Genomic DNA, 24,918 nt, shown 5'->3' with positions numbered 1-24,918 from the left:
TTTATTATCCTTCTATTCATTTTGAGGTTAGATCATCAAATTTAAACCTTCCTTCTTTTCCAATCCATTTGTTTAAAGCTGTAAATGTCCCTCTGAGCCTGATGTTAGCTATAGCCCACGCGTTTTGATACATTCTAATTTTAATTCAAAATATTTTCCATTTTCTTGTGAATTCTCTAATCTGTGGGGTTTTGTTGTTTTTAGAGATGTGTTCAAATTTTAACTCTTTGGTGTTTTGTTTTGTTTTTGGTACCTGTTGATACTGATTGCTAATTTAATTCCACAAACCATAACCATAAAGTTTATAGAGAACATACTCTGTAAGATTTCAGCCTTTTGAAATCTGTTGGGACTTATTTTATGGCTAACTATGCGATTTATCTTGGTAAGTGTTATTCATCCGGTTGAAGAGAATGTGTGTCCTGTGCTTGGCGGGTGTGGGGATTTGAGTAGTAGTTGGCGTTGGTCTGTAGCGTCACGACAGTTCTTTATCTCTGTCCTCGTCGTATTGTCCGAGTATGGTGTGGGTTTTGTCTGTTTCTCCCTTTAGTACTGTTTTTGTTTGCTGTGTTTCAAAGCTCTGTTATTAGGGGTACACATTTTTATGTTTTTTGTCTTCTGTGATAAACTGAACCCTTTATCACTAGGAAGTGTTCTCCATATTTTGTAATTCTGATTATTAATACAATCTCATGGCCATTCTTAAGCTTGCTGTTTAGCTGATGTACAACTTTGTACGAGCTTTTACACCCTCAGCCCTTGGAGTGTGTGTGTACGTACTCCAAGCGTGTCCCTTGTAGATATCATATAATGGGGACTTCCTTTATTTCTTGATTTTATCGGGTATGTTATGTTTGCTTAAATGTAACATAAATTTAAATTTAATTTTTTGTGGTTGCTATTTTTTAAAATTTCTATATCTGTGTTTTTTATTCTTTTATTTTAAATGTCTATTTATTTTGAGTGAGACTGGGGCAGGAGGGCAGAGAGAGAGAGAGAGCGAGTGCGAATGCCAGTCAGGCTCCACGTTGTCAGCATAAAGCACCACGTGGAGCTCAATCTCCCAGATCGTGAGATCTTGACCTGAGCTGAAATCAAGAGTCGGACGTTTAACTGCCTGAGCCACCCAGATGACTCCCCTGTGAGAATTTTATAGTAATATAATTCTACCTACTCCTCTGTCCTTTTGCTATTGTTGTCATGCATTTTACTTCTTTATTCATTATGAATTCCATGGGGCAATGCTGCTCTTTTAAAGAAATTGGGCAAATGGTCTGTTCAGCCACAAATGAGCCTTACTTGGCTCTCTGCGGATCCGGGTACTCACCTGGCGTCGTTCCCTTCCAGCCCGAAGAATGCCCTTTAGCCCTTCCTGTTGTGCAGGTGGGCCCGTGATGAATTCTTCCAGCACCTTTTTGAGATCTACAAATGTGTTTATTTCCTCCTTATCTTTGAAGGATATTTTGCCGGAGGATATTGAATTCCAAATTGACATTTTTTCCCCCAACACCTTAAAGTTGTCGTCTTCATTAAAGTTTTAATCTTCACTATTTCAGATGAAGTTTCAGTTTACTTTTCTTCTTGTACTTCTCCTGTACGTGATTTGTCATTTTTCCTCTGAATGTTTTGTTTTAATTTTGCTTTTCAGCAGTTTGGGGTGCCTAATTGTGATTTTATTTTTCTTTTTCCTTCTTGGTGTTTTCTGGATTTGAATGCTGATATCTTTCATGAAATTTGGGTGGAATGCTATCATTTCTTCAAATACTTTTTCTGCCCCATTTTCTTCTCTATCGGATTGCAGTTATGTGTATTCTAGGCCATTTTTATGTTGTCTCCCGATCGTTGAGCCTGTGATTTAAGAAAAAAAAAAAAAAAAATCTTTTCCTCCTCTTTCTTCAATTCAGGTAACTTTACTGGTGTCTTTAAGATCACTTTACCTCCCCCGCCCCTTTTGTAGCATCCAGTCTTCTGTACAATCGTCTAATGATAGTTTTTCAATTAGATAGTGTGCTTTTCAGTTTTAGCTTTTGCATTTGGTTCTTTTTCATAGTTTATATCCTTTGCTAAGTTTCCCCATCTGTTCACTCATTGTTCCCACCTTTTTCTTCATGACTTCTTGAATGTCCTTACAGTAATAGCATATGTATGAGCAGTCCTTGTCTGCTAATTACAACATATGGGTCATTTCGGGATCTGTTTCTATTGACGGGTTTTTACCTTAGATTACATATCACCTTTTTTGCTTATTTGCACACATAGTACGTTTTTGTTGCTGTTGAACATTATGTGTGTTACATTGAGGGAATCTGGCTTTTGCCCTCTTCTCTGGTACCCTGCCCACAAATCCCGACTTCTTCCGCAGTCCTAGACTGTCCTCCCTGTCTCCTCAGTGCAACAAGACTGTCCTCTCTGCTGCACCTTCCTCCCGTTGTGGTTTGTAAACCGCTCGCAGGTGGAGTGGATGTGTGGCTTACCTCACGCGTTTCCCTTCCCTCAATAATCACAGTCTCAAACTGCCTCTTTTTCAATGCCGGAAATAGCCGTCTTGTTTTTCTCTAGTTCTGTAGTTGTTAAGGGTAGAAGGATAAGTTCAATACCAATTACTTTGTCATGATCAGAGGTCAGATTCTCAGTTGCAGTTTAAGAACTTAAATTGGTTTCCCAGTTTGTGATAGTGCCCTCTAAAGTGCTCTTTGCTGTAATGTTGTTTTTTTTTTTCCCCTGATTACAAACTTTGTAAGAGAAAGAATATTTGGGGATTCAGTTCCCTTATCTATAAAACCAAACAGTCGGATTTGCTCACTGTGACCGGTACACATTGGTCCAGGCTCTTTAGAGGGTTATTGGGTGTGAATATTAGAATAAAAATAGTATATACCTTCTGACCCACCAATTCTACTTCTAAGTATTTATCCCAAGAAGGTATGGCTCCAAAGAGACCGTACTCGACGGTCATATAAGATCCTTTAAACTATGTGCTTACTAAAAAACGTGTTTCCGAACAAAAACATTGGGCACGGCTGGTTTAAACACCTTTTTTTTTTTTTTACTGGAAGTGTCTTCTGTGCTCTGAGACTCTCCCTGAGTGGGTTTGTGCATCGTTGACTTTCCTGGAGACAGACACGTGTGTGGATCAGTGATGTGAACGCACTCTGGGAGGTGGAACACGGAGGCGTGAGTAACCACGCACATTTCTGGGCTTTGTATTCATGTGGTGGCGTTTGGGCTCTTAGGTGATGAACCGCACTGTACGGGACGTTTCCTTTCATGAAGGAGGCATGACTAAGACGTTGTCATCTGGCAGCAGGAAAAGGCTGCTGGTGATTGAAACGCGATGTCTTTGACTGCACTGCTACGTTCTTGGAGTTACGTCCACAAGGTTCTAAAGTCACCCAGTATTTGGAAATTCCCTCAAGTCACACAAGTAGGTAATAAAGGTGGGGCGCCGACTGCATTTTCGTGGCCAAGGCCAGCCCACTTACCGGAATGCCTTGCTTCCCCCTGGGTTGGGGGCCAGCCTGAGCCTCGCTGCCTACTTAAATGTGTGAGCCTTCAGAATTCTCTACTTCACTCTTCCTTCTGGTGGACTTTGGCTAAGGTCCAATCCCAAGATTGTTATCAACCAGAATAGCATAGGGAGAAGTTGGGTGTAAGTTCTGGTGCTGCCAAAACCCACCTTCACTTAATCCTAACACCTTCTAACTCAATCCGTCCTTCTTCCAACCTTGCTTCCAGCATGACCAGCCAGCATTTATGAAGCCTCCAGTCGTGAGGCAGGTACTCTGGCACCGGGGGTGCGGTGTGGGCAGGCTAGACCCCGTCCGTGTTCCTCGTGGGGAAGAGTCCAGCCAGCAGCCTCTAGGACCCCAGGCGTGCGCTGCCGGAGGGAAGCTCGGGGCGGAGCAGGAAGGCGGCAGACGAGCACGGAGCTCAGCCTGTGGTCTGACCGTGAAGACGGTCTTCACAGCCTGTCCTTCTTTCCGCACGGCTGTCTCTGGGCAGCAGGGACCAGGTCTTAACTCTGAGTTCTTAAAACTCCGTGTAGTGCATGTGGTAGATGTTTAGGAGGTTCAGCCTGAAGATCTGCGCGAGGCTGAGTGAAACATGCCGTCCGTCTGTGTTGCGATGAGTCACAGTGAGTCCTGGCCTCGTGTGCCCTCCGTGTCTGGCCATCCCATCCCCCTCTGTTCACTGAGTGGCTGCTGTAGGAGGGATTGAGTATAAGGCAAGGTACCTCTTCCCCAGAGGCTTCCAGTATCATTGTGGGTACAGAGATGGTCACCCAGGATGGTCAGAGCGCGGCGCTGGTCTGGGTTGTGTGGGCCTTGCCGCCTGGGAGCCTTCCTCGGGGGTCAAAATCAGCAGCATTCTGCTCAGTAGCCCAGGACGGACTACAGAAAGAAGGTGTGTTCCTTGTCTTCCGACTGTCCTTTCCTTCTGTTTCCCTTGGGCTCTGTTATGTGGCCCTGGGAGGACACTGCAGAAGTGATCACTCTGTGGGGTATGTGTGTGTGTGTGCGTGCGCGTGCACGCGCACAAGTGGTGGGAGGGTGGGGCGGTGCAGCGTGACTGTGTCATTTGCAGCCTGCTGTTTGCTTCGGGCACTGTCCACTAGAGGGGCTGAATGTTGGTCCAGACTTTTTAGAATGTGGTTTGGTGTATATGTTAAAATAGTATGTATATTCTCTACTACTTTTTCTTTTTTTTTTTTTAAGTTTATTTATTTTGAGAGAGAGCACAAGTGGGAGAGGTGTAGAGAGAAAGGGAGAGAGAGGGAATCCCAAGCAGGCTCCACGCTGTTAGTGCAGAGCCTGATGTGGGGCTCAAACTCATGAACTGAAACCAAGAGTCAGATGCTTAACCAACTGAGCCACCCAGGCCCCCCCCGTATACCCTTCACTTCTAAGTATTTATCCCAAAGAGAGGTGTACAAGGATGTCTAATATTGTGATGGAAAAAAAAACAAACCATCTACATGTCAGTAGGGATGGAACCATGGACGTGTCAGTCAGTAGAGATGGAACCATGGACACGTCGGTCAGTAGGGATGGAACCAGGGACACGTCGGTCGGTAGGGATGGAACCATGGACACGTAGGTCAGTAGGGATGGTTAAGTAAACATCCTGTACGGTGCAGTGCAATTGTGGACAACAGTGCAATGGAGTTTCACGTGTGAACGTGCAGTCTGGAAACAGACAACTAGGTCATAAGTGGCTTGTTAATATGACTTTATGTTATGAGACACGGTAACGTCTCTATTTCTAGACTTGATGGCCACTTTGTATGTAGTGACAAGGCAAGGTCTCAAAGGCACCTAGTGGGAAGACAGCAAACTCCAGAAGGGTCTGTTTGATGCCATATGTTTGAAAAATAATGATACACTGTATTTCTTTTTATGTACCTACATATTTATGTAAATGTATGGGTTTGAAAAAGGATAAAGTCGCTTTGGAGAGGAGGATTGGGATGCGGAGGTAGTCTGGGCAGACTTCCAGCATGATCCATATTCGAAATTGGCAGTGCTGACGTGGTCATGCAAAACTTGTGTCGCTCGAGATGAACAAAGGAATGCATTGTTTTTTTTTAAAGAGAAAACTTGCCCATGGGGCACCTGGGTGGCTCAGTTGGTTAAGCATCCAACTTCTGCTCGGGCCACGATCTCACAGTTCATGAGGTCGAGCCCCGCACGTCGGGCTCTCTGCTGTCAGTCTGCCCAGAACCTGCCTCAGATCCCCTGCCCCCTCCCCTGCTCGTTCTCTCTCTCTCCCTCTCTCTCTCTCTCTCTCTCTCTCTCTCTCACGCACACACAATAAATAAATTTAAAAAGAGAGAGAAAAAATTTGTCCAGAATTATGGCAAAAGGGCACTCCAAGAAAACAGGAGTGTGCCAGCCTGTCTGGGTCAGCAAACAGCTTCAAACCTTGCTGTTGCCAGCTGGCAGCATGTGGCTTTGTGCCTCTGTGTCCCGTGCGTGAGAGGAGAGGACGGTGCTGACCTCCGAGGCTGCTGTGGGGGCTGAGCGACTTGTACGTGTGAAGGGCCTGCTGGAGGCTAAGCGCTGGCATCTTTACGCCCAGTGTGTGGACCCTCCGTGCGGTTCGAGCCTGTGGAACGAGCACAGAGAGCCTTCGGGGGCTGCGGCCTTTTGAGCGTACGTTCAGCGAAGGTGTTGGTCCAGGGAGCCAAAGGCCCGTAGTCCGGGAACTTTGCTTTCAGTGAGACTTGGCGGAAAGGAGGAGCTAAACACGGGGGCCCGACAGGTCACACGCCCCGGCCAGCTCCTCAGCAGTTCAGCAGTTGCTAAGGAGCCTCAAATCAGGTCTAGTCCCCAGGGCTCGATGGAGGGGTGCGGCGGGGAGAGTGGGGAAGGGGTGCGGGCCTTCCCCTGAGGAATAAGAAGTTCTGGAGACACACGGTGGTGACGGTCGGACAGCGGCGTGAATGTACCTGGCGCCACTGAAACGTACGTGTAAAAATGATGGAAAGGGCGAATTTTATGTCGCTGTGTTTTGCCACCATTAAAACAGAGAGAGACCAAGAAGCAGGAAGGGAGGAAGGGCATTCAGTCACCGGCCAGTCCCCGGGAGTCGGTCAGTGTTCATGAAGGGAAGGGACCTCGTGTTTTACGGTCAGTGGCCGGGCTGTCATGAAAATCACGGGGGGGGGGGGGGATTCCTTGGGTTTGGCACAAGATGATGCGAGGTGACGGCACCTCCTTTCCCAAGAGAGTCAGCCTCTGAGGCCTGGGAGCAGAACGTGGGTGGTATCGGGTGCCTTCTCTCGGCCCCTGCGGTGGCCAGGGTTCCGTAGGACTGGTCACCCGAGCAGGGTCGCTTTGTAGCACGTTCGGGTGATCCCGACTTGTGATGACCGAGCCCCAGCGGTGTGCCGAGTTCTGCCAGGGGCTGGATGCTGCTGGGAGCGTGGGATGTGACTCCTGCCACCGAAGAGCCCACTGTGTGGTACCTGAGTGGAATCGTCGTGGTGACGATTGGTTTGGGTTCAGCCTCGGGCAGCAAGTGTTGGTAGAGACCAACGTTTCAAGGGCCAAGGGCACGGCTTCCCTGCTCTGAACAGTACACACCTGGTCGCCTCAGCACAGGTGTCTGAGAAGTGTGCCCTGTTCTCTTTTCTGCCGCTTCTGCCGTAGGAGAGACGTCTGCGTGCCCATGCGTCTTTTTTCTAGGCTCCTCACGTTGTTACGGGGTCTGCTTGCCCTTCCTTCACCATGGCACCGTCCCTGTCGCTGTAACCCTCACGCGTCCACCTCGTTCCTGCTCAGAGTGTGCTAGCTGGCCTCCGTGCCCATACTCCCAAGTCCATGTGAGACATTAGTCAGGGGCACCTGGGTGGCTCAGTCGGTCGAGTGTGGGACTTTGGCTCGGGTCACGATCTCGCGGTTCGTGCGTTTGAGCCCCACATCCCGCCTGCTGCTGTCACCCTGTCGGCACAGAGCCCGCTTTGAATCTTCTGTTCCCCTCTCTCTCTGCACGCCCCCCCCCCCCCATGCATGCTCTCTCTCAAAGAAATAAATAAAACATTAAAAAAAAAAAAGAAATTAGCCATTAAACTCCATCAAATAAATCCCTCTGGATTTTTCTTGGGATTGAAGGAGTGGTTTTGTTTGGAGAGAATCGAATATTCCAGTCCATGATGATGGTATGTTAGTTGATTTATTTTGTTTTGTTTTGTTTTGTTTTAAACACTTCTGGTGTTTCCAGTTCCCAAATACAAGATTTGTGTGTGCCACTCGGAACTAGTTGTCCCCTGTACCTCATTCCGCTCACCCTGTGGGTAAATACATCCCTCGTTGGGACATAAGTGACCACACCACAGCCCCACATGCTCTTGTCCCATCTCAGCGCAGAGAGGGACAGCAGGGGTGGTACTTTCCTTGTGGAAGGGGGGAAAAGGGGAAGGGGGAGGCTGATGGGCAGGGTGGCCACTGATTCTGGAAACATGTATGAGTACATAGCAAACGATGTCTTGATATCATGTGGCATTATACAGTACGATCATTTAAATCTGTGTTTCCAAACATGACCATCCTATGTAGCCGAGTAACTCAGGAGGTCCTCTGCTGTCACGGAAACTCATAGGAGAAGAAAAAGTGTAACTCCATAAATGCAGTTGCCAGAAACCAAAGCTTTGTGGTACATCTGTGTTTTATAGAGAGGCCCAGAGGGTGGGGCAGCAGATACACCTGTGGGGGGGGGTTCGTACCCCTTCCCCTCATGACACTCATGCGTGAGACTGGGCTTCCTGGTCTCTTTGATGATTGATTTTGCCCACAAGCTCCTCCCCTCCCTCCCCACTCCCCCCTGAGAGGATGGGCAAATGAACGAGTGAGTGAACAAATAAAGACTTAGTAAGAAGTCAATCAGAAAAGGACAGCATGTTTTTGTTCATATGTGGAATTTGAGAAACTTAACAGCAGACCATGGAGGAAGGGAAGGAAAAATAAGTTACAGAGAGGGAGGCGAACCATAAGAGACTCTTGGATGCTGAGAACAAACTGAGGGTTGATGGGGGGGCAGGGGAGAGTGGGTGATGGGCATTGAGGAGGTTGGGATGTGCGCTGGGTGTTGTGTGTAAGCGATGAACCATGGGAATCTACCCCAAAACCAAGAGCACACTGTATACACTGTATGTTAGCCAACTTGACAATAAATTATTAAAAAAAAGCAAAAGAAGCCTTTGTACTAGGGGAATGTGTGCATTTGTGTGCATTTCTGGAGAATCTGCTATGTGCTGGGTCCTGGACACAGATAAAAGGGCAAGGACTCTTTGTGAAGCATACAGTGTTTTTCTGCAGGTTCGTCTGGATTTTCAACAAATACAGCCCTCATGTCCACCAATAATGGTGGTTTTTTTCATCTTTACAATCCTCCTCCCTTTCTTACCCTACATGGTGACCATGGCCTACAGCCCAGCACTGAGCAGAAGCGGCCAAAGCAACATCTTTGTTTTATTGTGAATCCCAGAGGGAGATCTCTCCCCAATGAAGGACATTTCCATCTGTTTCCTGGTTTGCTAATTTAAAAAAAAAAAAAATTGTGAATGGGTGTTGAATTTTAGTAAATGCTTTCTCCTACATCTTTGAGATAATCCTAATTTAAATTTTTTTTACATTTGATTTTTAAAATATAAGTTTATTGAGATATAATTATGTACAACAAAATGCATCCATTTTTAGTTAATGAGCTTTAAAAAAACATACATCCACATAACAAGGACCTCAGTAGAGGTGTGGGACATCCTGACGGCCCCAGAGCTCTTTCCTGCTCCTTCACAGCTAGTCCCCTGTCCCCTGCCCCTGGACAGCCTCTGAAGTGCCTTCTGCTAATGTGGATTCCTTTTTGCCTGTTAGAGAGTCTCATGTGAATGGAATCATACAGCATACACTGTTTTGTGCCTGGCCTCTGTCCTGGGCATGTTTCTAAGACTCAGCTGTCATGTCGCGGGTACCAGTAATCCGCACAGTGGGATAAGTGCCCTGTTAGAAATTTGTGCCCTCATCTGTCTGGTCACCCAGTTGACAGACATAGGGGTTGTTTCCAGTTCAGGACTGTTCTAAACCTTTGCGTGCAAGCATTGATGTGTCATTACTGGGTATTATTAGATGGCATGGTAAATACACACTGACATTTATAAGAACTTCCCCACCTCCTCCCCCCACGCCCCCCCACCCCCACCCCCGGAACTGTACTTTCCCAGCAGCCGTGTGTGAGACTGTCACCCTTCCTCTGCCTGGTCCTGCTCAGTCATTTTAGCCCTAGCTGTTGGGTATGTGGTGGTGTCTCTTTGTGGGTTTGTTAGCATTTTCCTCCTAATGAGGAGCACCCTTTCCTGTGCTTATTGGCCGTTTGAGTAGCTCCTTTGCCAGTGTGTCTGTTCTTGTCTTTTACCCATTGTTTAAAGTTGGCCTCTTCGTCTTACGGAGTTAAGAGAATTTTTAAAATATATCATGCATGCATGTCCTTTGTCAGATACGTGTTTGTATTTCTCAAATATTTACTCCCATCCCCGTGTCTTGCCTTTCCCTTTTCATGGTATCTTTTAAAGAGTAAAAGTTTTAATTTTTTTTAAATATTTATTTTTGAGAGAGAGAGAGAGAGAGAGAGAGAGAGAGAGAGTAGGGGAGGGGCAGAGAGAGAGGGAGACACAGAATCTGAAGGAGGCTCCAGGCTCTGAGCTGTCATCACAGAGCTGGACATGGGGTTTGTGACCTGAGCCAAAATCGAGCCTCAAACCGACTGATCCACCCAGGCGTCCCAAAGGTTTTTAATTTTGATGATGTTTTTCAATTTATTAATTTTTTTTTTGGTGTTCATACTGTTCATGTTCTAAGAAATCCTTCTCTTTTTAAGGTTCATTAAAGACTTTTCTCTTATGTTTTCTTCCAGAAGTTTTACAGCTGTAAATTCTACTTGATGTCTGTAATATGTTTTGTGTTGGTTACTTTTGTCAGATTAAATCCAACCTTTCATTCCTGGTATCTGGCCAAGGTTGACATAGTGTCTTTATATATATATATATATATATATACACACACACACACACACACACACACACACACACACACACACTTTTTTAATTTATTTTTTTAATTTAAATCCAAGTTAGAAAACAACGATTTCAGGAATAGAGTTTAGTGATTCATCACTTACATATGACACCCAGTGCTCATCCCAACAAGTGCCCTCCTTAATGCCCATCACTCATTTAGCCCATTCCCCCACCCAACACCCTGCCAGCAACCCTCAGTTTGTTCTCTGTATTTAAGAGTCTTTTATGGTTTGTCTTCCTCTGTTTTTATCTTCGTTTTGCTTCCTTTCCCCTATGTTCATCTGTTTTGTTTTGTAAATTCCACATATGAATGAAATATTGTATTTGTCTTTCTCTGACTTATTTCGCTTAGCATAATGCACTCTGGTTCCACCCGTGTTGTTGCAGATGGAAAGATTTCATCCTTTTTTAATCGAGGAGTAGTATTCCATTGTGTATATGTACCATATCTTTATCAGCTCATCAGCTGGTGGACATTGGGGCTCTTCCCATAATTTGGCTGTTGTCCATAGTGTGGCTACAAACATGGGGGTGCATGTGCCCCTCCGAAACAGCACCCCTGTATCCCCTGGATAAATACCTAGTAGTGCCATTGCTGGGTCGTAGGGTGGTTCTATTTTTAATTTTGTGAGGAACCTCCATACTGTTTTCCAGAGTGGCTGCACCAGTTTGCATTCCCACCAGCAGTGCAAAAGGGTTCCACTGTCTCCACATCCTCGCCAACACCTGTTGTTTCCTGAGTTGTTAATGTTACCATTCTGACAGGTGTGAGGTGGTATCTCATTGTGGGTTTGGTTTGTATTTCCCTGATGATGAGTGATGGTTGAGCATTTTTTTCACGTGTCTGTTAGCCATCTGGAGGTCTTCTTCAGAGATGTGTCTGTTCGTGTCTTTTGCCCATTTCTTCACTGGATTATTTGTTTTTTGGGTGTTGAGTTTGATAAGTTCTTTAAATAGATTTTAAATACTAATCCTTTATCTGATATGCCATTTGCAAATATCTTCTCCCATTCCGTGGGTTGCCTTTAGTTTTGCTGATTGTTTCTTTTGCTGTGCAGAAGCTTTTTATCTTGATGAGGTCCCAATAGTTCATTTTTGCTTTTGTTTGCCTTGCCTCTGGAGACATGACGAGTAAGAAGTTGCTGCAGCTGAGGGGCGCCTGGGCGGCTCAGTCGGTTAAGCATCCCACTTCCGCTCAGGTCATGATCTCGCACCTCATAGGTTCGAGTGCCACATTGGGGTCTGTGCTGTCAGCTCATAGCTTGGAGCCTGCTTTGGATTCTGTCCCTCTCTCTCTGCCCCTCCCCCACTTGCTCATTTTCTCTCTCTCTCTCTCTCAAAAATAAAAATAAACCTTAAAAAAAAAACAAAGTTGCTGCACCAAGGCCAAAGAGGTTGTTGCCTGTTTTCTACGATTTTGATGGCTTCTGTCTTATGTTTAGTCTTTCATCGCTTTTGAGGTTATTTTTGTGTCTGGTGTAAGAAAGTGATCCAGGCCTCATTCTTCTGCATGTCGCTGTCTAGTTTTCCCAGCACCATTTGCTGAAGAGACTGTCTTTTTTCCGTGGAATATTCTTAACCTGCTTTGTTGAAGATTAGTTGGCCATACGTTTGTGGGTTCCTTTCTGGGTTCTCTGTTCTGTTCCATTGATCTATGTATCTGTTTTTGTGCCAGTACCGGACTATCTTGACGATTACAGCTTTGTAATACAGCTTGAAGTCCGGAATTATGATGCCTCCAGCTTTGGTTTTCCACGCTGTCTTATTTTTAATGTGTTGCTGGACTCCGTTTGTTAATATAGTTGGCCCTTGCACAACACAGTTTGAACTGCACGTGTCCACTTATATGTGAATTTTTTTCAATAAAGACAGTTCTGAAAGTAAATATGTTTTCTTTTCCTCATGATTTTTTTAATAACATTTTCTTTTCCTTAGCTTACTTTATTGTAAGAATATAGCATGTAATACGTATCACATACAAATTTGTGTTTATCAACTCTGATACCAGTAAGCGTTGGTCAGTAGTAGTCTATTAGGAGTTACATTTTGCGGGGTGCCTCAGTGGCTCAGTCGGTTAAGCGTCTGACTTCGGCCCAGGTCATGGTCTCACGGTTCGTGAGTTTGAGCCCCGCGTCGGGTTCTGTGCTGAGAACCCGGTGAGAGCCCGGACCCTGCTGAGTTACATTTTGGGAGTGTCTGAAGTTTTGTGTGTGTGTGTGGGGGGGGGGGTTGACTGGAGGTGTGTGCACCCCTAACCCTTGTGTGGGTCAGGGGTCAACTGTACTTTGCTTCTTCATCCATGTTTATAAGTGAGACGGGCTGTTGATCACCTTGTTGGGTTTTGAGGTAAAAGTTTTGCCAGCCTCATAGAATGAGTTGGGAGCCTGTGTCCTCTTAATTCAGTTCACGATAATTTTGAATTCAGTTGGGTGATTTGTTCTTTGAATGTGGGTGGAACTGTCCAGGGGAGCCATCTAGACCTTGAGTGGGCAGTGACATCTTGACCAAGAAGATGAGGATTTTGAAGCTTGGAGAGCGGTGGTCTGGAGACAGCCTGTCTCCGGGGGCCCAGAGCAGAGTGTGGAGACCCAGGAGAGACTGTGCCCTGGCTGCTGGTCAGGAACGGCAGACTTGGAGGTCAGAGGCGCCCTGGTTGTTGCCGGGGCCTTGCACCTGCCCAGGCTGTGATCTCCCTCTCTGTCAGAGGCCTGATGATTCTCTGTGGAGCCATCAAACAAGATGTTGCCCAGAGGCTCTGTTTGCACCGAAGATCCCCCCCGGGCAGTGGGTATTTGGGCAGGATCGGCTGGATCCCTAGAGACTTCTCTGCCATGATCAGCACAGTTGAAGGTCAACTGGGCAAAGCCAGTTTGAAAAAGGCAAGTCTTCTTAGGCCAGCTGTCCTCATTTTCTGGAAAAGGAATGGAATGAATTTCTGATTCTTGCTTCCTGAAGGATGACCAAGGCTTTGCCCCAGAGAAGCACCCTTAGAACCAAGCAGAGCTCAGCTCTCCCTTGCGGGGGGCAGTCTCTAAAATGTCCTCTCCCTCCCCTCTTGCCACACTGCATCTCTCCCTGTCTGCCACATCCCATGAGCTGCTATTTCCTGACAATGACTGAGATTTGGAGCATGCTTCCCTTACGAGGACCTTCGGGGGCCAGGCAGGCATCAGGGCCTTTCCTATCTGTACTGTATCAGGCATGGTGTGTAAGAAAAGTCCAGTATTTGGTGAGGTGAATTGAAATGCTGATCGATGGCTCAGTCGGCCGAGCGGCCGACTTCAGCTCAGGTCATGATCTCATGGCTAGTGAGTTCGAGCCCCGCGTCGGGCTCTGTGCTGACAGCTCGGAGCCTGGAGGCCGCGTCGGAATCTGTGTCTCCCTCGCTCTCTGCCCTTCGCCTGCTCACGCTCTGTCTCTTTGTCTCAAAAATAAATAAGCGTTTAAAAAAACAGTGCTAGTCAAGAGGTGCTGAGTGGGGCTCTCTTGAACAAACACGCGGAGAGGGTGGGCGGGCGCTGCTTTGCCTGAGTCTTGGGGCCAGCGGGATGGCTCGGCTGTCTCTGGCCGTCCAGAGTGTTTCTGCACACCTCTCGGCCAGTAGCGCAGTGAAGAGGGAGGGCCACGGGACCGCTCGGCGCTTACGGAGCACTGCCACGGGACGGTCTCTCTGTGTCCGCTGGAATTCTGGTGCCGTCATGCCGGGGAACACGCGGCAGCAGCAGCATCTGAGGGGCTTAAAACAACACACATCCTGTTTGATGCTCGTGGCCCGTCAGGTCATTTGTCCCTGCTGGGTCAGGTTAGACTTTGGCTTTGAGTCGAACGTAGGGTCTTTGTTGTGGACCCCGGACTGAAGGGGCATCAGCAGGGAGCGCGAGAGGCCGAGCCAATCACACAGACCCCCTGGAAGCCTGTGCTTGGAGCAGACCCTTTGCCTTTCCGGTGACCAAAGCAAGGTCACGGCCGGGCCAGCACCCAGTGTCAGCCGGGCCGGGGTCATGCCGTGCTCTGGGGGGAGGCCTGCAGAGTCCTGCAGTGACACGCGTGGTGTCCGATCCTACAGCTTCGGGAACAGGAATCCCATCCATGCTGGTCCTGTCTTCAGCGCCTCCAGGAGGTTCTGGATGTGTCTGTTGTCTGCTCTGTGTTGCGTGCGCAGTGCCTGGCATGGAGAGAGTTCTCCCGTGTTTGAGTGGCCAAACGAATGAGCAGAAACCCAGTGAAGGTTCTGGTTTGATTGTTTACAGAAGAAAGCTGAAAGTCGTATTACTAGAAGGAGCCATAGGTTGTACAAAATCGCTTATAAACCAGTGTTAGAAGAATGTCGTCTTTCTATTCATTTCTCAGATTTTATTGACCTTTTGCTTGAATTGTCTTGTTTCAGGGAAATAGTGGAACATATGGTCCAGCACTTTAAAACACAGATCTTTGGGGATCGGAAACCAGTGTTTGATGGAAGAAAGAATCTCTACACAGCGATGCCCCTCCCAATCGGGAGGGATAAGGTGAGCGCACAGGGGTGCGTTGGGGTCAAGCAGGGTGCAGTGAAGGCGAAGGCAAACCTGTCGTCACGTGCTAAGTCACCCGGGAGAGAAAGCTGCGGTCGGCTCTACGCTTCGTCCTGCGGCCACAAAGGCCGCTTTCCGTGTGTTGTGCCTTCAGTGTTACAGGGCTCATTTGGCTCGGGTCAGAGACAGGAGCTCAGAGCTTCTTGGAACGAGCCTTTTAAATGTAAAACACACATGCCACAGACCGTCAGACAGGAGCCCGGGTAGTAAAAGCCCTTTGGAAAAGTATGTTTGCAGAGGTGAAGGCGCGTGTGACGGTGGCCGTGAGGCACAGATGATTTCTGGCTGAAATAATAATCGTCGACTAATTAACCAACCCTGGTTGTTTCAAACTGTCGCCTTTGATGATTGCTTTGGTCCTTATCATGGCTTTACTTCAAGAGGGCTACAGTTTCTGCCTAGACGTTGTCACTTCTTGGCATTTCTTCCAACAGATGGGCTGATCCGGGATGGTAACGGGTCCTGTTTATTAGAAGAAGACCAAAGACTCAGCTCAGGAATAATCTTCACATGAACCTTAAAGACAAAAAAAGCACAACAAAGAAACTAGTAACTTAACAGCTGGTCCAGTGCGTGCAGTAAACTCAATTCCCGTCGAGAATGACCTGACCAGTTAGCTTCGTGAGCCCCGGGGCCCCGGGAGGAAGGCAGCTCGGTGCCTACGGAGTCTCACGCTGCTGGCCACTGAGCTGCACGTTCTCCAAAGGCATCAAGTGTTCTTGCTTTTGTGTTTTTCGATCGTCTCGACATGACTAAGCTCCTTGCTTTGGTCTCGGTTACCGGGAGACCGGGTGGTCTCAGCTCCCAGCAGCGTGGCTTCGAGTTGCGGTGCTCTGATAACGGTAGAGGACGTTGTGGCCAAGGGAAGGCTGGGTGCTGATAAGAGCTCCGTACCCACTGGTCTCCAGGGGGCCCCGAGATAACGGCGGTGCCCGGCGGAACATTGCAGGGCTGGGCGCAGGACGATTGACACGGGCGTTCTGAATTTGAGGGAGTCCCGGGGCCGAATGCCTGTGCCCCGAGTGGGATCGCGCCTTACAGATAAGCGTGCTGGCACATATGCTATGTATTGATTGTGAAGTGTTATGTTGAATGTGCGTGTTTGGTTTTGTGTAAAGTTGTACAGGAGAAAAGCATAAGGAGTTTATTCGCAGTTTATCTGTGCATATTTCTAAGTAGACACTGGGCGGGGCCTAGGAATAGTTTTCCTTGGGAAGGGGTGAGGGGAGTTGATCCCGTGTTCCCATGCGAAGCTTGTCTGTTGTGGAAGTTCACAGGCTCTCTGGGGTGAAAACAGATCTGAGCCGAGTCCTTGCCATGCCCTCTGCTGCGGTGTGGGACCTTGGGTAAGCCCGCCCACCTGGCCAGGCCCCAGGTGCTTCCATAAAGGGGGGAGGTATAGAAGCCACCTCCCGGGGTCCTGGTGACAGCCGAAGGGATCCACCCTGAAGAGTGCGTCCCCTGGTGGCCTGCTGCCTGTGCCCCGGATGCAGTTTCCGGGGGCAGGAGGGCGTCTGCATTTCTAAGGAGCACTTCTGGGTCCCAGATCCTACTTTGAGCTGTCCTGTTTGAACGTACGGGCGCCTGGGACGTGGCACACGCCTGGCAGACGTGGACGGCTGTGGTTGGTGGTCTCAGGGGTCTGCGTGGCCCCCACCCCGTGCATGCTGTCTCCCCCCGCCCCCCGTACCTGGCGGGCGCTCAGTGTCTGTGGACGAACGTAGAGAGCCCCACCCCCACCCCCCAGCCACTCCTTCCAGCCGTTAGGTTTCTATCAAGTGGTTGCGATATGCAGACTTTCCTCTCTTCTGTTGGGGAGCTGACACGATGTGGCTGATTTTCTGCTCCTCTGTCCTTTCATCTCGTGTAGCAAAGCGTCTCTTGTTTTCTCTTACATTTGCTTTTTTCTGCGAAATGCCTTCCTTGTGTCGTGGGCACCTGTGTAGTAAGAGAGAGGATCCCGTGTCTGCCAGCGGCTGGACGGGGCCTGCGGGTGGCTCTCGTCCCCCTCCGCACACACAACGTGGCCCGTGGCCCTTCCTCGGGAAGGCTGCTCTCGTCATGTACTCTTCCTCCGTCCTGCCGAAAGAGCCCGCCCTCCTCACCCTGGGCCCTGTGTGGAAGGGGAGGCGCCCTGACTGGGGCCCAGAGGCCCTGTGCCCTGGGCCAGGCCCTCACGTTTCACAGCAGGTGGCAGAGCTCAGAGGACTTGCATTTAACTCCTGGGCTCTCTCTGCGAGATCAGAACGTGCGTCATGTTGGGTTCCTGGCGCTGGGCCCGGCCTTGGGTCCTCTCTTTGGGTCTTCGGCTTCTTGTAGCGACAGGGTCTGTCTGTTCAGGGACGGCACCGGCGCCTCTTTCCTGGAAGCAAGTGTCCTGTCAGGACAGGGGTACAACTTGAAAGGGACGCGGACCCTGCACAAAACGCCTGGCGCTCCCGCCTCATCACCCCTGTGCCCGGACAAGCCCGGGCCGTGAGCTGCTGACCTGGCCTGACAGGAAAAGGTGTTGGGGTTCCCGGCGGGGCAGCGAAGCTTCCGGTCAGCAGGCTTGCGGGAGGCCGGGGGGTGGGAGCCATCCTTCAGGGCCCTTCCTAGGGCAGCACAGGGGGGAGGGATCCCCTCGGCCTCGTCTGCTCTTTGGGGCGACTCCGCTCCCTCTCGGCACCGAGGGGCCCTCCAGTAGAGACACAGCGCGTGTCACGGGGCCTTGAACCCAGCTGGCCTGGCTCAGACCTGATACCTGACAGAGCAGCCACTTACACCTGCTGGTCCCACCCGAGGACAGTGACTGAATTCCCAACCACCCTCGTGGATGTGCTAGGAAGGACTGTGGGTTTTGTCCAAAGTAATCTGGAGGGACGACAGTTTGCCTTTTGAGAAGATGGGTTGCTGTACATTCGCAGGAGGCCCCTGGACGCATCTAACACGAGATGGGACCCGTCTGTCCCCTTCTGGGAGGAGTGAGGCCTGGAGCTTGGGCACTGGCTGCACCTGGCTCAGTGCACAACCCGCCCCACATGGCCTCGACTGCACAATAGCCCAGTCTTAGAAAAGAAAACCCGGTCGAAACACACCTGCTTCCTTTGTCCACAGTCTCTCTGTGTCCCTCACGGGTCCGCTGTCCCTTCCTCTGTTCCCTGGCCGTGCAGACACCAAAACGGAGCCCCCCTGTTGCAGCTCTGAGGAGGGAGTTGAGCGTGTGCCTTTGCCTTGTCTGGAGACCCTGAGTTTCACAGCTGGCTCCCCACCCCCAGGCCTGGGCTGTGTCCCTCTGCTGCTGTTTCAGGTGTCGGTGCTCAGAAGACGGTGGCCGCGTTCCAACAGTTGTAGCTGTGTCACAGGCAGCTTTTTACAGGCGCTGTCGCAAGTGCCCTGGGAGGCAGGCGGGCTCGTGGCCCGTGTGCGCAGCCGGGGAGCCCGACAGGGCCCTGCGTCCCGCACAACTCGCATCGGTGGCCACGGGCTGCTGCGTCGTCGGGACTGAGGGCGGTGGGTCCGGCGTGTGGCCCAGACCGACAGGAGGGTGTCCTCAGGTCGTGTCACAGCCGCAGCCTCGAGCTGCCCTGCCCACGATGGGGCATTTCCGCCGAGGTCTCCGCTGGCCCTGAGCCTCTCGAGGCGCCGCGCTGGGTAGAGGCTGCCATCGGGCCTGGAGCACGTGCGGCTCCCTGCGTATGGGCCAGGGGGAGGCTGCAGTCCACTTACAGATTTCCAGAAGCATCTTGTGCTGAGGAAAATACAGCGCCCTGAGAACCACCCCCCTCCCCAGTGCTCGGAGGCATTTTCCCCAGCTGTAGTGAGGTGTAATTGACAGATAAAATTGCACATTTGTAAAGCGCATGTGACGATTTGACGTTCATCTGCGTTGTGAGATGATCCCCATCGTTAATGAACATGTCCGTCACCTCATGTAATTACCACTCTTTCGGTTGTTTGCACTTTGTCTTGATCGACCTGGCAAGATTACGGCATCGCGATGCTTTTCCTGCAAAGAAAAGTTTGGTACATTTATCTGAGTGCCTCGTTACTTCATAAAAACAGCGTTTGTGCCGGAGGCCAGACCATGACCTCCCGCCTCGGCCCCAGGCGGCCCTGCACACCTGTTCACGCGGGACACAGCACCCCTTCCGCCCAGGGCTCCAGAGACCGTGGCTGGGGCTGGGGGTGGGGGGAGGGGGGCATGTTCAAACTTTTGTTTTCTAACCAGAGTGTAGGTGACATACTGTACTGCATCCCGTGCGTTCCCAGCATTCGACGCGGCGACACCAGTCCTGTATGTTATGAAATTCTCCCCGTGACGAGTGTGGTCATCGTCTGTCACCACACAAAGTTAGGACAGCGTTCTGGACTCTCTTCCCTCTGCTGTCCTTGTCATCCCCATGAGTCGTAACTGGAAGTCTGTGCCCCTTCACGTAATTCACCGTCCCCGCCTCCCCTCTGGTGACCCCTAGTCCTCAGTATCGAGGAGCCTCTTTCTGGCTTTCCATTTGTTCCTTTAGTCTTTTAAGCTCCAGATAGAAATGAAGTCATACGGTATTTGTCTTTCTCTGTTTCACTTGGTGCAACATCCTCTGGTTCCATCCGCGTGGTTGCCAATGGCAAGATCCCACGCTTTCGTGTGGCTGACGTTCCGGTGTGTCCGGTCTTCAGTCCGTGGACGCCCGGGCCGCTTCCGTGGCAGTGGTCACGCGGGTGCATGTGTTTCTTCAAATTAGTATTTTCATCTTCTTCAGCTAAATACCCAGTAGTGGAATTACTGGATCACGTGATGCTTCTGTCTCTAACTCTTTTTTTTTTTTAAATGTTTGTTTGTTTTGAGAGAGAGCGCGCACACACGTGAGAGTGTGCAAGGGGCAGAGAGAGAGAAAGAGAGGGAGGGAGGGAGGGAGAACCCAAGCAGGCTCCGCGCTGTCAGTCAGCACAGAGCCCAACAAGGGGCTCGAGCCCGGGAAATGTGAGATCATGACCTGAGCCGGATTCCAGAGTCAGACGCTTTCCTTACTGAACCACCCAGCGCCCCACTTCTGTTGGTAACTTTTTGAGAACCCTCCACGCTGTTCTCCAGAGCGGCTGCGCCAGTCTGCGTCCCCACCAACAGTGCACGAGAGTCCCTCTTCTTCACGTGCCCGCCAACTGTGCTGAATTGTTCGTGGTCTTGATTCTAGCCGTCCTGATAGGCGAGAGGTGACACCTCACTGCGGTGTCGGCCCCGGTTGTAGCAGCCGCGTGTGTGTGTCCGTCACATACGGTGTTTCCTTCTGGAAGGGGCCCTATCGTCGTGCCCTTCTGTGGCTGGGCTGCGGCCACTTGCTGGTCAGGTCCACGCGCCTGGAAGTGTCCTCTCTGTCACGGCTGTCTCCTCGGCTGGGCCTCCGGCCACATCCGGTCGGTGGCTGTCAGGCGTGACGGCACGCGGTGCTGCTGGTGACTTCTCTGGTTCTCTGGTGACGTCTGGACGTGGCGCGGTGAGTGCGCGAGGGGGGATGTTACCCAGGGGTTGAGAGTGCCCGCTGGGAGCCGACAGCAGGCCTGTCGAATGAGTGACGGGCGACGGGTGAGTGACGAGTGAGCCGGTGTGGCCCGAATGCTCCACATGGCACGTGACCGCTGGCTGGAGGCCATGCCAGGCAGGTGGGGCAGAGGCAGCGGGATGGAACCCCTTCCCTCTGGGACTTGGAGGCCTGGGAGCCTGGATGGGGGGAGGTGGGCTGGGCACACAGGCGGTGGCTGCACATGTGTGTCGTCTTGCCCTGAGTGTGACGGCCTCCAGTCAGCACGTGGGGAGTGGAAGGGCCCCGCCTGGCCCCCAGCCCGGCCTCTGCCCTTTCATGGATGTGCGGCCTTGGGCTGGACCTTCCGTCTGATCTGTGTTTTCTTTTTTTAAAAAAAATTTTTTTTTTAACGTTTATTTATTTTTGAGACAGAGAGAGACAGAGTATGAATGGGGGAGGGTCAGAGAGAGGGAGACACAGAATCCGAAACAGGCTCCAGGCTCCGAGCTGTCAGCCCAGAGCCCGACGCGGGGCTCGAACTCACGGACCGCGAGATCATGACCTGAGCCGAAGTCGGCCGCTTAACCGACTGAGCCACCCAGGCACCCCAGATCTGTGTTTTCATGTGTAAAAATTACTGGGGGCACCTGGGGGGCCCAGTGTGAAGTGTCTGACTCTTGATTTTAGCTCAGGTCGGGATCTCACAGTTTGAGCGTCCGAGCCCCATGTCGGGCTCGACGCTGACAGCTCAGAGCCTGCTTGGGACCCTCTAGCCCCCGTGTCCGCTTGCTCTCGTGCTGTCTCTCAAAACAGAGAAGATGAACGTTAAGAAAGAAAATAGTGAGCAAAGTCTCAGTTACTGGGATCTTTGGTTATTTAAGGATAAAATGTACGTAATCTGTGATCTGTCAAAGTAGACATTCCGCGACGATTGGGAAGTATGGTTGACAAATACCGAAACGGCTTCAGGCACCGAGTGTTGCGCGTGCCCTGTGTTCAGGATGACGTCATCAATTACCAAATAATTAACTGCAGGATTTTACGTGGTGAAGCGAAGTGATGGGGGTGAAGGAGATCCAAGCATCACGTGGAGCGGGGTGAGGGGGCGAGGGGCGCTTCAGAGATGGGAGAGAGAGAGAGAGAGAGAGATGACTCGGTGTCTGCTTTAGGGACTGAACCTCTGACCACTGTCCAGGACGCCAGCCACTGGCCGTGCAGGGCTGTGTAAATGTGGGTTGGCTAAAAGTTAACAAAGCTGAAAATTCAGTCCCTCGGCCACACCCTCCACATGTCAAGTGCTCAGTGGCCACACGCGGCCCGTGGCTGTCATCCTGGGCAGCACAAGAAGAGACCGTTTCCATTATCACAGAAAGTTCTATTGGACGGAGCCGTTGTGGACCATTGAGCAACTGTTGTGGCAAATATTCTGAGGGTTTGCTGAGAATTTTAATTTCTTGCCAGGAGATCCTCCTGGGTCTTGTAGTTGAGGCTTTTCTTCTCTGCTTATTTTGTGCCCAGAGATGCTGGTACCATTGGGGCACAGACAGTCCCGTAGGACAGCTTCTGGAAGTGGTGGGGGAAGAGCCCCGTGCGTGCCCCCACCACCGCATCCTTGATTCAGACACTCCTCTTCCCACATTCCATCGTGAACCTGTTCCATCAGAGAGGAAAGCTGAAGGCATTGTAGGGGTGCACACACAGTCTAGAATCCACAGTTAGCATTTGTTCTACCACGTGTCTGTTCAGAGGACCCAGAAAATGGGAACCCCCAGACCCACTGCAGCTTTTCAGTTGCATTGGGACATAGCTCTCCAGAACCCCCAGCTGGCTCCCAGGCGCCCTTCCTATGTCCCAGAAGCTGCCTCAGCCTGTGTCGCACTCCCTGCCCCCACCCCCACCCCCGTCTGGACCCCGAGGCCAAGAAGCTGCTATATAGCATCAGCCCCGTTCTAGAGTTGCGTCCTTAGGATAGAGTCTCCGGGTGCTTGCCTCTCCTGAGCGCCCCTGTGTGCAGGACCAGGCAGAAATCCCAGGGGTTACGCTGGGGGGGTGTGCACGTGCCCATGCGTGAGCAGTTGTCTGAGGGACTGGCTCGATTTCCCTAGCCAGGAGTGTTCTGATAGCTGACCTACCACCTTTGACCTCCCAGTAGCTTCTTGAGAGGCCAAGTGTGAGGGGCAGGTGGGTGGCTCAGGCAGTTGAGCATCTGACTTTCAGTCTCAGCTCCCATCTTGATCTCAGGGTCGTGAGTTCAAGTCCTGTGTTGACCTCCACGCCCAGGGTGGAGTCTACTTAAAAAAGGGGGGGGGGGGGGACAAGCAGAAGAGGCAGGTGTGAATGACCATGTGCTCTGGATCTCCTCACAGGTGGAGCTGGAGGTCACACTGCCCGGAGAAGGGAAAGACCGCATCTTCAAGGTGTCCATCAAGTGGGTGTCCTGTGTGAGCTTACAGGCGTTACACGATGCACTTTCGGGGCGGCTGCCCAGCGTCCCCTTTGAGACGATCCAGGCCCTGGACGTGGTTATGCGGCATTTGCCATCCATGAGGTGAGGACCAGGGAACCAGGAGTGTCGGCTGCTCCCCTTGAGGGCTACCTGGCGAGCATGAAACCTCTGTCCAAGGAGGAGTGGAGTTTTGGAATCGGGGTGGTGACGGTCCTGGGTTTTATGATGAAAGTTATGACGATACTAACATGGGAAATCTTTAAAGTAAAACTAAATCACCAGGGGTGCCGGGCTGGCTCAGTCAATAGGGCAAGTGACCCTTGGTCTCGGGGTTGTGAGTTCGGGGCCCGTGTTGGGCAGAGAGAAGGCCTGCCTGTCTTTGTGCCCACCGGCCGTCACGTTCTCGCTCGGCTAGCCTCGTGAGCTGTGTTGTGTTGCTCTGTGGCCTTCCCTCGTGGGACTAGTGGTAACAGGAGGGCATCCCCAGCCCCGTACGTGGCTGAGCACCCACCACCCGGCCGGCTCTGAGACAGCAGGAGACACGGTGCGTGTTCAGATGGCCACGCTTGAACTTGACGGGACAGAGGGTGGGTGGACCCTTGAGAGGCTCACAACTTACCGGGTGGCGGGGCTGCACTAATTCCTGTGTGAGGCCAGTTTGCTGCCCCCGGACCCCGGGTTTCTGACCCGGGAAGCCTGCTGCTTCCAGGTGTGTGGCACACGGTAGGGCCTTGGGGACTGTTTGAATGAACCAGGGACAGAAGGAGAAACAAGCCCCCTTGCTGACTTCTCCCGAGTATTGACCGAAGCTCTGAGGTTTGAGGGGAGGGTGGGGCCTCTTCTGTCCCTTTGTAGGTGTGAGAGCAGGTGCACTGAAGTGCCTGTGAGATTTCAAAAGGGACCCTGGTGTTCTCAGTCTCCAGATTGGGTGGGGTGACCCGATACATGGCAGGCTGTACCTCCTGGCAGGGACCCCCGGCCCCCAGGGTGTAGTCTGTGAGTGCTTGGAACTGTTGTTGGCAGGAAGGCAGGTGGGTGCAGTTGGAAAAAAAAAAATCTGGACAGGCAGTTGCCGAAACGTTGAATACCTTTTTTTAATGGTTGGCAGGAATTACTGTGAATTCTGAAGCTTTGCTTTCTGTGTTCTTCTGAATTAATTATGATGTTACTTTTATAGTCAGGAGCAAAGCCTACTTTTGTTGTGGAAAAATAACAGAAAAGTGGCAGGACGAGCCTGTCCGAGGGGGAGGGCAGGGTCCGCCCGCACAGTCCCGTGGACGGAGCCCCCCGCAGAGGGGAATGCGGCCTCCACACAGCGTGTCTTCCCTTTGGATGCTTAGCGACGACACGGCGCCGGGTGACCGGACGCGTGGGTGCTGCTGTGCTGCGGACACGTCCGCTTCGCTCAGGGGGCCCCTGCCCTCCGCGCTGTCAGCAGCCGGCCCCTGGAAGGCGTGTGAGTCTCCTCGGGCCCGACCTTTCTGTCCCGCCGCCTGCTCCCCATACGGGCGGGGGAGGGCGTCCCTGCGGCCCCCCAGGGCCCGGGGCTGGCCAGGTCCCGCCACCTCGGCACACCCGACACGGCCTGTTTCTAGAAAGGTCTGAGCGCAGCCGCGTCAAGGGGGGGCGGGGCTGTCGTGCGCAGCCATGGCCTGTGTCTGGGGTCCAGCAGCCGTGGGCGCCGAGCCGGAGCACCTGAGGACGCTGCTCTCCCTGCCCTGTGGCAAGGCCGCGCGTCCCCAGGGGCGCGTCTTCAGCAGCGTAGCTCAGTGACAGCACACCCGTGCGGAGAAGACAGCAGGATTGTTGGTGACCATGAGCGTTCGCCTGCGCGAG

At 51.3% G+C, this 24,918-nt stretch overlaps 1 protein-coding gene across 1 annotated transcript in view; it reads left to right on the top strand.

Annotated features, from left to right (window-relative positions):
- The window catches only part of AGO2 (argonaute RISC catalytic component 2), a 107,933-nt gene that overhangs the window by 58,347 nt on the left and 24,668 nt on the right, over positions 1-24,918 (top strand). The window contains 2 exon segments of the mRNA XM_040494502.1: positions 14,958-15,078; positions 23,003-23,184. Of these exon segments, the coding sequence (XP_040350436.1) occupies positions 14,958-15,078; positions 23,003-23,184 (303 nt within the window).

The sequence above is a fragment of the Herpailurus yagouaroundi genome, unplaced genomic scaffold, assembly GCF_014898765.1.
Source record: "Herpailurus yagouaroundi ecotype Mexico unplaced genomic scaffold, PumYag 186, whole genome shotgun sequence".
NCBI classification, from domain to species: Eukaryota; Metazoa; Chordata; class Mammalia; order Carnivora; family Felidae; genus Herpailurus; species Herpailurus yagouaroundi.
This window is presented reverse-complemented; position numbering and strand designations above follow the sequence as displayed.